At 34.3% G+C, this 15322-nt stretch overlaps 2 protein-coding genes across 3 annotated transcripts; both read left to right on the top strand.

Moving 5' to 3' along the window:
* Nucleotides 1-1189: 1189 nt before the first annotated feature.
* Nucleotides 1190-3855, top strand: LOC18601614 (pentatricopeptide repeat-containing protein At5g39350-like). Its single transcript, XM_007032621.3, has one exon. It carries the CDS (start codon nt 1256-1258, stop codon nt 3251-3253), a length of 1998 nt encoding a protein of 665 aa, XP_007032683.2. The 5' UTR covers nt 1190-1255; the 3' UTR covers nt 3254-3855.
* Nucleotides 3856-7139: 3284 nt separating this feature from the next.
* Nucleotides 7140-15109, top strand: LOC18601613 (putative galacturonosyltransferase 13). 2 transcript variants are annotated; one of them, XM_018119967.2, is made up of 6 exons: nt 7140-7935; nt 9119-9174; nt 9289-9447; nt 11207-11797; nt 12443-12745; nt 14137-15109. In XM_018119967.2, the coding sequence occupies exons 1-6, from the start codon at nt 7725-7727 to the stop codon at nt 14419-14421; spliced, it is 1605 nt and encodes a 534-aa protein (XP_017975456.1). In that variant the 5' UTR covers nt 7140-7724; the 3' UTR covers nt 14422-15109. The 2 variants fall into 2 exon arrangements, with proteins under 2 accessions (XP_017975456.1, XP_007032681.1); XM_007032619.3 differs by having other exon boundaries at nt 7141-7935; nt 9292-9447.
* The last annotated feature ends 213 nt before the right edge of the window (nt 15110-15322 follow it).

The raw sequence follows: 15322 nt of genomic DNA, 5'->3' as shown, positions 1-15322 counted from the left end.
AAAACTAGGCAGATATTTTTACCTTTTGTTCGGCCCAGTACATCTGCCAACAGGTTGTTTTCTTCTCTTCTTGTCAGGGAAAATGCAGAGATGGTGGTTATCTCTTCTGTCATAAGCAAAGAGATATTCAACCCAACTGATCAGTTACCAGATGTTAGGAATGCATATATATATATATTACATAAAGTAAGCAATTTTCGAATTCATTGGGAATCATCACCATTCACAGGTCATTACCTACATAAAGAGGGTACCCTTGCTTGAATCAAGGCAAGATAGACTCCACTATGAAGGGTGATGTCAAACAACTAATTTATACATGAATTAAACATCAGAAAAACTTAATTGATGTATAAATTAATAATTTATGAATTAAATAATATTTTGATTAATTAATAAATTTTTATAATCCCAAAAATATTACTTTTATAGAAATTTAACTATATATATTATGCATATATATATATATAAAACAAAGTTTTTTAGAAGTGAAGATCAAGTTTGCAACTAAACTTGCATTTGATGGAACCTATTCTCTCCTGTTGATGGAAACGGGAAAAGGTTCTCTTTGGTAGTTTAAATGGAAGCAGTTCATCAACTTGAGTAAATCAATCAATTGCATGCTATTTTTCATGGAAACAGGTGAGAAACGATAAGGACATGAACATGTGGTCTTCACTCCTGAGAAACTTTGTGATTTTAATAAAATAAAGTAATCATATTAATAATATTTTAAAAATTATAAATTAAAATTTATTAATATTTTAATAAATAAAATAAATAACCATATTAAAATTCTTCTTCTAAAAAAAATATTTTCAATAAATTATAAAAATAAATATTTTAAAATTAAAAATCAAATATTATTATAAAAAATATATTTATATTTTTATCATTTATTCTTTTGTTATGCCAAATCTATTTTTACTAACTAAATATTGAAATAAGTGATAATAGTTGTTTATGTTTTATTCCATTTCGGTATAATAGTTATTCTATTTTATTTTACAAATTAAAAATGTCTTTAAAATACAAGAAAACAAAGTGATTAAATTGTAACATTAATTATGACATAATTATTTTGTATAAAAGTAAAATTGTATATTTATTTTTTAAAAATATTTTAAATATTTCAACTATATATTACTATTTACATTTATACTGTAACATGGTGCTTTCTATTTTTAACTTTTATACGGAAACATAATTTTTCACACAAAACAAACATACTAGCATAACGGAAAAACCAGACTTCATGAATGGCCAATCTCTTGTCTTGTCCAAAGGCAAACAATACAAATCTCTCTTAAAACACTATGCAGCCACTAAAGCCCTCACCAAAACCACCCAACTCCATGCCTTAGCCATAACATCAGGCCTCCTCTCCCCCCATCTCCGCTCAAGCCTTTCCCTTTCCTACGCCAACTGCGGCCACTTAAAAAATGCTCGTAAACTGTTCGATGAAATGCCTCAACCAACCTTGTTTTCATACAACATGATGTTAAAAACGTATGCACAGCATGGGTTTTATTTAGAAACACTAAATTTGTTTGTTGAAATGGTTAACTTGGGGAAATGCAGGGCAGACAACTATACTTACCCTTTTGTTTTTAAGGCTGTTGGGGAAGAAAAGTTGGTCATTTTTGGTGGAGTGGTTCATCCGAGAGTTTTGACGGGTGGTTTTGAAAAGGACAGTTTTGTGATGAATTCTTTGTTGACAATGTATATGAATTGTGGGGAGAAAGAGGAAGGAAGGAAAATTTTTGATACCATGTGGGAGCCTAATGTGGTTTCATGGAATTCAATGATTAGTGGGTACTTTAAAAATGGATGTTCTAAGGAAGCTTTGGGGGTTTTTAATAAGATGATGGATGATGGGTTGGAAACGGATTGTGCTACTGTGGTTTCAGTTTTGCCGGTTTGCGGATTTTTGAAGGAATTGGAGGTGGGGAGAAGGGTTTATGAGTTGGTGAAAGAGAAGGGTTGGGGGAAGGAAATGATGGTGAGGAATGCATTGGTGGATATGTTTGCAAAGTGTGGGAGTATGAAGGAAGCACGGTTCATTTTTGATGGGATGGTTGAAAGGGATGTAGTGACTTGGACTTCATTGATCAATGTCTGTATTTTGAATGGTGATATGAGAGCTGCATTGAGACTTTGCCTGTTGATGGTACTTGAAGGTGTGAGACCTAATTCGGTTACATTAGCATCTCTTCTTTCAGCTTGTGGTGAGTCAAAGAATCTAATGGATGGTAGGTGTTTGCATGGTTGGGCAACAAGGCAAAGGCTTGAGTATAGTGTTATGGTGGAAACTTCATTGATTGATATGTATGCTAAATGCAATCGTGTTGACCTTAGCTTCTTAGTTTTTAAGAATACTTCGAAAAAGAATACAGTTCCCTGGAATGCAATTCTCTCTGGGTGCATACATAATAGGCTTGGAAAGGAAGCAGTGAAACTTTTCAAAGAAATGCTGATAGAAGGAATGAAACCTAATGCTGCTACCTTGAAGAGTCTTCTACCAGCATATGCCATCTGTGCAGATATGCAGCAAGCAACAAACATGCATTCTTACCTGCTAAGGTCTGGATTAGTGTCAAATAATGAAATTGGTACTGCAGTGGTTGATATATATTCAAAATGCGGTAGTTTAGAATCTGCCCACAAGATATTTAATGGGATACCCAATGAGAACAAGGATATTTATCTATGGAGTGTGATGATAGCTGGTTATGGAGGACATGGGCATGGTGAGATTGCTGTTTCACTTTTCAAACAAATGGTTAGAGCCGGGGTAAAGCCTAATGAAGTTACTTTCACTTCTGTGCTGCATGCTTGCAGCCATGCTGGTTTGGTGGATGAGGGTTTAGATTTGTTCAAACTCATGCTTAGAAACCACCAAATAAGCCCTCAAGCTGATCATTATACTTGCATTGTGGACCTTCTTGGTCGTTCTGGTAGGCTAGATGAAGCTTATGATATCATTAAAACAATGCCATTTGCACCTACTCATGCTGTTTGGGGTGCATTGCTTGGTGCTTGTGTAATACATGAGAATGTTGAACTAGGGGAGCTAGCTGCAAAGTGGCTTTTTGAGCTGGAGCCAGAAAACACTGGAAACTATGTGTTGATGGCAAAAATTTATTCTGCAGTTGGAAGGTGGAAAGATGCAGAAAATATAAGACATATAGTAAATGAAATTGGATTGCGAAAAGCACCAGCTCACAGTTTGATTGAGGTCAGAAATATGTGAAATTGGTATAAGGATTATCATTTTGAATGGCTAAATTCCTCAGCTTGAAATTATACTCATCAAGTGGAAATTTATATCCTATGCCAAGGTCAGTGTTTAAATGACCATGATGCAAACAAGAACTATACATGTAGACTTGTTCAGATGGGTTAATGAGTATTCCCCCCCCTCTTAATACTTCTATGATGGTGCAGTCACGTCAACTATAATCAGGATCATAGTGGGAGAAGGGGCAAATTGTTGTCAGTCTGGTTAGGGAGTTTTCTTTATTCTTACAATGGGCTAAACCTCATTAAGAAAATCTAATAATGATTAATTCAGGTGCCTCACTTGGAAGCATGGCTGTTATTCTGGAATCTCAAGATACTGGGTAGGCCTTCCAATACTGGATATTCACATAAACTGTAGATTATGTTCTTTTAGCAGAAATGAATTCTTCCACTGTGTTTATGGGGTGAGCCATGTTCTTTGAGTCAGTTCTCCATGATATATCTCAACATCATATGTCAAATGTACAGATGTAAACTATTTTTCACAAAATAATCTCAAGTTTATAACATGACTTCTTAATATAGTTGTCTTGATTTTTTGTTTTTATTTTGTTCATCTATACAAAATGAACCTCTAATGTTCTTCTGTCACTTTGTATCATTGTGTTTGTTCAGTGTGATGAGGTTGGGGAATATTATACATTCTAGCATAGTTCATGGGCTTAGTCTAACTTTTCTTTTTTTTTAAAAAAATTGCATTCCTCTAAAGTTATGCATATAATTGCTTTAACATTAATCTCTTTTTAGATTTATGTTTATCTTCCAATTTGATGGATAACCTGCATTGATTATTTTGTTTTTGAGCATTTTAAATCTACAAGGATCATGTCCAAAACAGAAATCATGGAAATACCTGTGACAAGGTTGCAATCTTATGATAGAACTTGTGAAAAAAATGCAATAAATTGGCGAAAAAGTCATTATCTGCATATGAGAATAGAATACTTTAAAGTTCCATCTCTCATCAGAAATGGTGAAAGAATAGCCATATCTATCAATCATTGTCCCCAGTATTCCCCTGATTTAAAAGCAAACATAGTGACTACTTGAAAAGGATTAGTTGCTCTCAAGATTGCCATAAAATTTCTCTTTGATTTTGTCTATTCACTATGATTGTATTCCAAGTTCTAGAAACTTGTGTCATTCAAAATTACTTCAATCAAATAGTTGAAATACATGTAATTTCCATTTCACCTTTACTAGATTATATTATTGAAATGATAAAAAACAATACTATTTCTTTTCAAGTTGTTGGACTATAAACCATGGAGCCTTCAACAGGAACTCTGGCAGGCAGACCAGGGAATTTGAGCTTGGGACAAAAACAAATAGATTAAGACAGTGAACAGGCATTGCATTAGTTGGGAGTTGAATGTGTACAAGTGTCCTTGTTTCCATGTACTTGATCCACTTTTGGGGTCTTTGACATCTTGGCTTTTAGAATGATTCACCCATTCATCATCTGAGCTTTTAAACCCACTGTCTCCAACTCACTGCTACATGGCATGTGCTATTGCCTGTTTACCAATTAGGAGATTCTCTTTGACAGGCCCACTTAAAAAGAGAAGAGTATAATATTTGATGCTAGATTAGATCATCCCTCATGGCCTTGTCCCAAATTCTGTTATCAATCATGGGACAAAGCCTAATCCAACACGAACTAGAACCCTTTTACCCTTACAAAACACTACGTTAATCACATGTTTAGTGGAAAGGATACCTTAAAAACATAATTATTGCCAGTTTGGTTAATCAATTGGCCTAAAGTCACCTAACTTTGGAAGAAGGCTGTTAAATAGTTCAATGTAATAATTAGTTTTAAACCCAATACTTGTGACTTTTAGCTTAATGTCAAAGGGATGTGCAATTCAGCCTAAGATTTAAACAATGTTGGACATCCTGGTCAACAATGGGTTGGTTTTATTCATGTTAGCCGGCTTTGAACAAGATTAAGAGTTGATTTTCTATGTAAAATTACACTAGCTAAATGTTGTTAGGCATAATCATTTATCCGACAACCTTCTTATTATTATCGTTATCGTGTACCAATTTTTCTTAGTTATCTCAAAATTATATGAGTTGTGACTTAAAATCGTAAATAAATATTTAGATTTAAGCTGTAATATTTTTTTATTTTCTTTCTCTTTTAGATGGAGAAAAAGGTGATTATTAAGGTGGGATTGAGACTGTAATTAGGAGGCATTGAGTTTAAATCATTGAGAAAGACATAGGGTTAATAGAATGGTACCCAAGAATCAAAGACCAATGAGATTCGATATACCCTAGAAGAAAAAAGAAAGTACTTGGGTGCCTCTCCAACAACAACATTCATGACATTCCTTGTGAAAGGGAGGAGATTAGCTAAGCCATTTGTTTTGTCTACATACTACAGGGCTGCCTCCCCTAATTGACTAATTCTTTTCTCATTCATGTTATTTGTCTTTTTTTTTTTTTGAAGTCTAGAAAACTCTTTAAACAGTGGGAAAAATACATAAAACCCAATCCGCGTGTCATTGTTCTTCATAATTCATATTCATAATAAAGAAATTAATAGAGCAATGGAGGGTCATTTTAATGTTTACACCAATATTGCTATATGAATAAGACATATTTCTGCCTTTAAGCAATGCCATGAATTTTGTACTATAAATTATTCCTCCATTACTAAGTCATAAATATTTTTATTTAGTATGGAAGTATTGGATTTAACCATAAATATATATATATGCACACTTGGTGTTCAAATAATTTGATTTGAATATTTCCTTTTCGAATACAAAATGAATTCAAAAAGTTAAAAAAAAAGGGGAAAAGAACCCTGCTACTGAATTGGTTAGCCATAAATGAATTGACAAATATTTGTAAAATTTCCATTGACCAAAAAGAATATTTAATTTTTTTATATATTTAAATTAATTATTTGTAGCAAAATTGGAGAAAGTCTAAAGCTTTATGCTACAGCCCCAGGTGTCGGTTGCATGTGATCCTCAGAAAGTTGTGTCGTTTATGTACAAGCTTATAACTTGGCAATCGAACTGAGTCATATTCACAAAAAGCTTTTAAAGAAATATAATCTTCACTAATACAATTATGCTGGGTTGTGTATACAAACTCATGAAGATCCAAAGCAAAATTTATCCAATTACCACAAGAATTACCTCAAGGTGAATGTGATCAATTTGGCAGTCTAAATTTTTACCCATTATTTCTTTTGCAAAGTTTGGATAAGTTCTAATGTGATCATAGAAAATATCATGACATTGTAAACCTTTTGACAAATAAATTGAACCATATAATAAAATATTAACAATTTATTTTAAATCTAGTGAACACTCATCCAGAAAAGGATTAACTTGTTAGGAAAAATAAACTGTTAAAAACTCATTAATATCTTAATTAAAATAATTGAATTCGAATTTTTTTTATTAACCCAATTTGCTCACAAATCTAAAATGTTTGGGATTTTTTTTAACAAATGGAAAATAGTAGTAATACAAAATCCAAAAACTCCAAATTCCAAAAACTCTCCAGTTTTAATTGGAATGATATAAAAACTTAAAAAGTGTTTGTTTTTAAAAGTAAACTTAAGAAAATGATATCCACATATAAAGCAAATGCTTGCCCATAAACTTAGGAGAAGACATCTAAATTTAGCTCTAAGATCATTGTTTTGCTCTCTCTCTCTCTCAAAGGTCAAAGTTCATCCCATCTTTTTCTCTCTAAACCCAACACGCTATTGACTCATCAAAGTTCTCATTTTTTTAAAAAAATTATATTCTTTTTCTCTCTTTTTTTTTGTAATTATTAAATTATAATTATTTTATTTTATTTTCTGAAAAAAGGGCAAATTAGAGGAGTTGATCCACCAATGAGAGAGCTCCTTGAAACCCCAAAAGGAAAGAGAAAAAACCCATTCTTTTAACACAAAAAAAAAAAAAAAAAAACCCAGTTTCTCTTTCTTTTCTTTTTTTTTCCCTCTCTTCTTTCTTTTCTTGATCCATGGCAGAGCAAAAAATAACCAAGCTAAAGTTTCAATAATCAAAACCCAGATTTAAAAAACCCCCAAATTTGATTCTTTGAACCAAAAAACCCAAAAAAAAGGGGGAAGAAAAAGAAAATAGAACCAATAATTTTTGGTTGGTGTTAAAAATCCAATGCGGTGGTGGTCTTTGTTAAAAAGACCAACAAGAAAAGGGGGAGTTTTGAAGGAAACCCAGATCAAAAAATCAAAGCTTGAATCGAGAAAAGAAGAGAAAAGGGTTGGATCTGATGGTGGTGCGGGTAGGATTGGGTGTGGAGAGGAGCAGAGAGAGATACTGTGGAGCAGCAGCTGCTGGTTTTGATAATAATAAGAAAGGTGGTGTCTTTTTGGAGAGAGGGGAGAAGAGTTGTCCAATTGTGGTGGGGCTGCATAGAGAAGGATGCAGCTTCACGTCTCGCCTAGCATGAGAAGTATAACGATATCGAGCAACAATGGGTTTATTGACTTAATGAAGATCAAGGTGGCAGCCAGACATATTTCATATAGGACCCTTTTCCATACCATTCTCATCCTCGCTTTCTTGTTGCCTTTTGTCTTCATTCTTACTGCTCTTGTTACCCTTGAAGGTGTCAACAAGTGCTCCTCATTTGGTACCCTTCCTTTTATTTTCTATGTTTTTTTTATTGTTTTCTAACGGATCTTGATTGGATTTGATTTGGTTTATTTTTGTTATGCATTTGACGGGTCGCAACTGATTTGATTTGGGTTTTCTTTTGTTATGGGCGTTTGATGTTAGTTTTGTTATCTGGAATCTTAATTATCCTGATTCTCATTTTGTTCATGTGTATTTGGTTATGCATTTGATTTGGCTGAAACCGCGATTCCCATGTTTTCTGCATTAATATCAATCTGATTTGATGTGTGGATGGAGTTAATTGGATACTATGTGGGTCTTTTTTGTAATGTTCATGTAATTTAGTTTTGTTGATATGTTGGACTTTTTTTCTTGGAATTTTAGTTTGATATGTGTAATTGGTCATGCACTCAGCTCGGGGGTGGGGGGGCTCTTGATTTGATTTGATTTGGTTGACATGATGATGCTCCAGTTTTTTGCAATTGATGTCAATTGGATTTGGTGTATGGGTGTAGCTAATTGGCTAACATGTTGGCTTGGTTTGGATTACAGATGGATTAGGATTTTTGGTTGTTAGTGTGGCATGATTGCCTTGATCCCTAAATCTCTATTTTGCAGTTTATGTTGGTGGCAAATTCGTGTGCTTCGGTGCTGAAAGTTGTGAAAAGTTATTTACATTGTTATGAGATCCACATATGATAAAAATAAATCTGTCAATGGGTTTCTTCGACTTAATTTTGCTGGTTGAATCTGAATCTTAAGTTAGTGCAGTTCATTTGTTAATTGGTAAATGCTTTGGATATCAGATTATTTGAACTAGATAGATTATGCAGAGAGTGCTGAAAGTTCAAAACCCATTCCGTTGCACTGCTTGTTCAATTCATACATATTTTTCCATTTTATCATTTCTATATAACTGGTGAAGCCAAACTTATCTAATCATGTCCTCATCAGTGCTTAAAATTGATTGCTTGTAACCTATTTTTTTAATTGTGTTCTTTGGTTCTTCTGGTTATTTAAATATCAATGTTTATATCGATAAAATTTTGCTATGATCATTTAAGAATTGAGTGTGCTTTTCCTGTTGCATTCTGAGTCAACTAACTAGATTGGTATATTTCCTCCTTTCTGCCTTTTATCTTTTTATAATGCTGTCATTGGGTCCATGACTTTCCTTCTTGTTGTTCTACTGTGTTCAGATTGTTTAGGTAGGCGGTTAGGACCGAGACTTCTCGGGAGGGTTGATGATTCAGGAGTAAGTATCCTGTTCTCTCCATGCTGGAAATGTATTTTGGATTTGTCTTGTGGTCAAAATTTTATTTATGATTTTAACTTGAGCTGGTCTTTTTTGGTGACGATGATGGGGCAGCAGAGACTGGTTAAGGACTTTTATAAGATCCTCAATCAAGTAAACACTGAGGAAATCCCAGATGATCTAAAGCTTCCAGATTCATTTGATCAACTTGTTTCTGAAATGAAGAACAACCAGTATGATGCAAAAACCTTTGCATTCATGTTAAGAGCAATGGTATGGTCATGTTACAGATTTAGTTATTTTTAATTTACTTTGTTGTTATTTGCTATATTTTACATGGTGAGGGTTGTTAGGGCTAAGGTTGATATTTATTTCTTTTCATTGCATCAAAAAAAAAATCAAGCACCCTGGATTGATTCTTGAACTGGCTTTGGAACATTTTCTTGTCACTATATTAGACCTTGAAGTTATTGGTTTAAATGTTTGTTTCACTTAGGTGGTTATTTGACTTTTGGCTGTGTATTAATGGGAAGAAGTGTGCATAATCTGGATGGAAGACTAACTTAATGCTATTTTGGATTTTACTCTCTTCCCCTGCATTTTGGGTTTCAGAAACAAATAGCATAACATTCTAGACAGATGGAAAAACGATCTAAAGAAGATTAAGAACCTCACCTTCACCTAAGCATGATTATTGGGTTTTAGTTTTTGAATGTCAAAAGAGTGAACAAACAAGCTTTTTCTCTAGATGAAAGTAGACTATTATTTGCCTACTATTGCTGATTTGATGGACTTGGACATTATTTCTTTTTTGGTATATAACTTGGGTATATTCACAAAGACAAAAATGCAATTTTTATTTGTGAAAGTTTCAAGTTTTAATTTGTTAATGTCTATAAACTGATCTGGTTAGATCTGTTATCTCTGCCTCCCTTATCCTCTTTCGCTTGTTCCCTTTTCTCTCCAGTTTTTTTCTTTTTTCAAATATAAATTTGTAATTCCTCAACCGAATAATTTAATGATCGAATTTGTCATTCAACTCAATTTAACTTAACTGAGCCTTAATCCGAAGCCTGTTGGTAGAGATCAAGTCCTTCATTCAAGCCAGTATACAATGCAGTTATTTTAAACATAATCTTTGAATTTCGTTTCTCAAATTTTATGATTCATGACTAAGTTCTTATAAATTGCAATCAACAAGGGGGAAAAAATGCCAAAAAAAAAATTGAAATTGATTCATGTCCATAGCATCTTATATTATTACTTTGGGTGGTGTTAATGAATTATAGGGAAGAAACTTAAGACTCTTGATAATGGCCTCTTTGAACAAAAATGCTGAAAGTTAGGGCTGTAACCATTTTACCTCTGTAGGATGGTTATTTTTGTGAAGTCTGAACTGATACTAGGTAATGACCTCATTCTTGGCCTTCCATGAATATATTAAGTGCAGTTTGGATTATATTATGGGTACATGATCTGTTCGCTGGGCCTCAACCTGTTTGTGTTCTATGGATCTGCTCAAATTCTAGTGTCAGCACATGCTATCATCTTTCTGTGGTCTGGATGAATTTGTTTATCAGTGATTAAAAGTCATGTCTGTGAAGGCTAAAGGCAGGGGCTGTATAAGATTTCACGTTGCCCTTGTGGAGTGTTTTGTCAGATCCAATATTTTTGGAGCGATACATCATCAGGCTGCAAAAATTTTGCAAGCAGAGAATAAATTGATTGATCTCCTTGCCTCTTTTAGTATTATTTTTCCCTAGTAGGGTATCTTGACCCTCAGGTGTTGTTAAGATGTCCTTTTAATACTAGCTTCAACTTCCATTTCTCTGTTTATTTGTTGTAGCTCCTATTCTAACCATGTCACTTTTTAAATGAAACTTTTTCTTTTTGTATATTTACATCTTGAAAAATATGAGGAAGTGCTTGGAAAAACAAATATTTGTATCTGCATTCCAGTATGGATTCCAAATTTTCTCATACTCTATAAGTTTGGTGAACTTTCTAATTAGTATTTGTCTTTTCTGCACAGATGGAGAAACTTGAAAGGGAAATTAGGGAATCTAAATTTGCAGAGCTGATGAACAAACACTTTGCTGCAAGTTCCATTCCAAAAGGCATCCACTGTCTTTCTCTGCGGTTAACTGATGAATACTCTTCCAATGCTCATGCACGCAGACAACTGCCTTCTCCTGAGCTACTCCCTGTGCTTTCTAACAACTCTTACCACCACTTTGTCCTGTCAACGGACAATATATTGGCTGCAGCAGTAGTTGTTGCTTCTGCTGTCCAGTCCTCTTTGGAACCTGAAAAGATTGTCTTTCATATCATCACAGACAAGAAAACTTATGCGGGTATGCATTCCTGGTTTGCACTAAACCCTATATCCCCTGCCATTGTGGAAGTGAAAGGTGTTCACCAGTTTGACTGGTTAACTAGAGAGAATGTTCCTGTGCTTGAAGCTGTAGAGAACCATAATGGCATCAGAAATTACTATCACGGCAACCATGTTGCAGGGGCAAATCTGTCTGATACTACTCCTCGAACATTCGCTTCAAAATTGCAGGCTAGAAGTCCAAAGTACATATCCTTACTCAACCACCTTCGGATATATTTACCAGAGGTAATCAGATATGACTGACTATTTCTTCTTTTACATGGATGCATGGAACCTTTGATGCTTTGATTTATTTCTCAAATTCGAAGAGGGATATTTTCCCCCTTTTTTGTGGTCATGACAATGTTGGCTAGAAGTTGTTTCTCTTTCACTCCTGCTCCTGCTCCCTGTGAACTTCATATTGAAGCTTGTCTTTGAGCATAATATTATACTTTTTATCTGTAATTGGGGTACTGATCTTGTTAACCTTGCAAAGAGCAAAAGTTGACATAACTGGGCATACTAACATCTTTGAATGAGATAGGGATTGTTTGACAACATTGTTTGGCTTGGTATCATTATGGATCATTACTGTACAATGTAATGATTTCTCAATCAACCAAGTGAGATGGATATGAAAAAAGACTGAAGACATTCATTATTGTAATTAGGTGCAGATTGAGGTTTGATATTGATATGCATTTGTTGGGTTTGAATGTGTTATCTTTATTGACCAACTTAAACAATGTCTTTTTAGGCACCTATTTGGTGTGCACATTACTGTTTGTATTACTAAAAGTGACAGCTGATATATATTTTTTTGCTATAAATTTCACTTATTGTGCAGTCTTTCCCCCCAAAATGTGTGTTCTGATTGTGTGTTTTGTGCAGCTCTTTCCGAACCTTGACAAAGTGGTCTTTTTAGATGATGATGTTGTAATTCAGCGTGATTTGTCTCCCCTTTGGGAGATTGATCTCCGGGGAAAGGTTAATGGAGCTGTAGAAACTTGTAAAGGTGAAGATGAGTGGGTGATGTCCAAACGTTTCAGAAACTACTTTAATTTTTCCCATCCCCTTATAATGAAGCATTTGGATCCAGATGAATGTGCATGGGCTTATGGGATGAATATCTTTGATCTTCGTGCTTGGAGGAAGACAAATATAAGAGAAAAATATCATTCCTGGCTGAAAGAGGTAACTTGTTGTCTACTAGTTTTCCTGATGTTTCTTTAATTTTTTGACCTCCTCTTTATTTGGTCTTTAGTCACAATGACTATCAAAATTGATTATTTTGAATTTTGTAAATGTAATATCATCTGCTTAGCTGCAAGAGGGTTCGCACCAATGATTCCCCTGTCCTTGTGTTTGAAATCTCATCACTGTCATCCTTCCTTTACATAACTATCTGGTATAATGACACTGTTTCTGTACAAGAAATTCCATTTTGGCTCTGTTTGGTATCAGAAAATAACTTGTTGATAGAAAATCTCTTCTGTGTAAATATTTTAATTGAAAATCTAATATTTTCTGTTATTTGGATAAATTGTCGAAAATATTTTTTGTTGTTTGGATCACTTTATAGAAAATATTTCCACTATCACTCATCTATAGAAAATATTTCCACTATCACTCATCTATAGCAATAATTTCCACTATCACTCATCTTTAAAAATATTTACATCTTCAAAAGTTTTCCTGAGAAAAACATTTAGAAACATTATAATCTGAGAAAAGTTTTTCATTTATTTGTCTCTATAAAATGTGAAAAGTTAGTCCTTATATCTTTCTTTTCCCGCTACTCATCATTCTCAGATTGATTCATTAGTTGAAGCTATTCCTGTTGATGAATGATTACTGATATATTTGTTATGTTAAAAGCAAATTACTAGCTGTCTAGAAATATACATATGAGATTATTTTATGCTATAGAACATGTGCTAATTTACTAGGTTTTCTACAAGCAGATTAGTTTAAGGATTTGTTTTTGTATGCATACCTCTTTAAGATTTAAATTTGTCTGTGTTTATTCAGCATGATGTCTTAGAAACTGAGGAAAAACTGCAAGCGTTACAGCGCAAAAGACAAAGAGAACTGACTCTAAGGACATAGACCGCAAAGTTTATCAATTTGGGTGGCCACTGGTGGTGGCTGCAATAGGAGAGAGATACATGGTTTTTATAGCAAAAAAGAGAAAGAAAGAAAAGAGAGAAAGAAAGGGAGAAAAGGAGGAAAGAAGAAAAGAAAGGAAATGGGGTCAACACCCTATTTTCCATTGACCTGTAAAAGCGTTTCCTTCATGAATGTATTTTCTCCCTTCCAAACACATGAAATTACTGAAAATATTTTCTGGAAAGCATGCAAACTGACGCTTTGTTTTACATTATTTTCATTTCAAATTAAATGTGACAAGTTGCTGACCATCTTTGGTTGGATAGAAAAACATTTTTGGAAACCTGAAACTTCACCATGGATGTGAACTTAGATTATAAGAAATTGACTATTATTTAGTTTTTGATCTCAAATGCTGGCAAATTGACGGTTTCTTTTTCACCATTTTACTCTGATTGTTGGTTTCTTTGTGGCAGAACCTGAAGTCAAACCTGACAATGTGGAAGCTTGGAACTCTACCACCTGCTTTGATTGCATTTAAAGGCCATGTTCATCCAATCGACCCATCATGGCATATGCTTGGCTTGGGCTATCAGAGTAAGACCAATATTGATAATGTGAAAAGAGCTGCAGTTATTCATTACAATGGCCAGTCAAAACCATGGTTGCAGATTGGCTTTGAGCATCTTCGGCCATTTTGGACCAAGTATGTCAACTACTCCAATGATTTTGTTAGGAACTGCCACATTTTGGAATCGTAGTTAAGCAGCTAGAGGAGTTAGAAGAAGAGATAGACTGGGAAGAGACACTAGCAAGTCAAGTGTCATAAGTTCTATTGCGGCCTGAAATTTCCTTGAGATCTATTTGAGAAGGTGAGATGAAAATTGGCCAAGAGAGCAACAATTTTGAGGACTGCATTTACCGTCATCACTCAAAACATTTGCAGGAAGGACCTGCATTACTAGCATGGGCATGAAATTCATTCTTTCAGTTTGTAACATAGCAATCGATGTTTATTTTTTCGGGTGGGAAAAGGATACTGATATTGATCTTCCTGCAAAGATTCTTGGCTTAGTGCATATGTTGGAATAAGGTGCAAAATACACAAGACTAGAAGTGCTCCTATTGATGTCATTGGATTCATTGGTGTAGGAAGAGAATGGCTTGGGCCGGTCATTTGGTGAGGCTCCAACGTCAGCCCAGACTGTCTTTTCCCTTCCATTTTCTTGAAAAATTTTTGTTGGTTTCATTTTTGTTAGTTCCTTCCCCATTTTTTCCCCCTTGATTTTAAATATCTTGTTGAATTTTAGGACTAGATCATGGAGATTGCTTTGTTACAGCTCCCATGAATTGGGGACCTCTTCTTAGGTTATATATCGGTATTTGTTATGTACACTTCACGAGAAACATTTAAAATGTGCAGAAAAATTCTTTCCAATTTTTCCATAACATATTTGAGTTATTAGCTTTGTCGACTGCACTGTGCTACAGAGTCATCTCCCCTTTCCCATATACCAGCAGAGCTGCTCATCTTTCCCAGGGATATGTTATTGTCAGCCTCCAAGAAAGTCGCATGTTTCAAGGCTTTGGGCAGCCCATGTTTTGCATGCTGTCTGTACAGGCTGATAATTACAAACAAGGTTTCAAAGCCAAATCTGCATT

This window comes from Theobroma cacao, chromosome 4, assembly GCF_053813885.1.
Source record: "Theobroma cacao isolate CCN51 chromosome 4, ASM5381388v1, whole genome shotgun sequence".
NCBI classification, from domain to species: Eukaryota; Viridiplantae; Streptophyta; class Magnoliopsida; order Malvales; family Malvaceae; genus Theobroma; species Theobroma cacao.
Note: the sequence above shows the minus strand (reverse complement) of the source record. Positions and strands in the feature narration are given on the sequence as shown.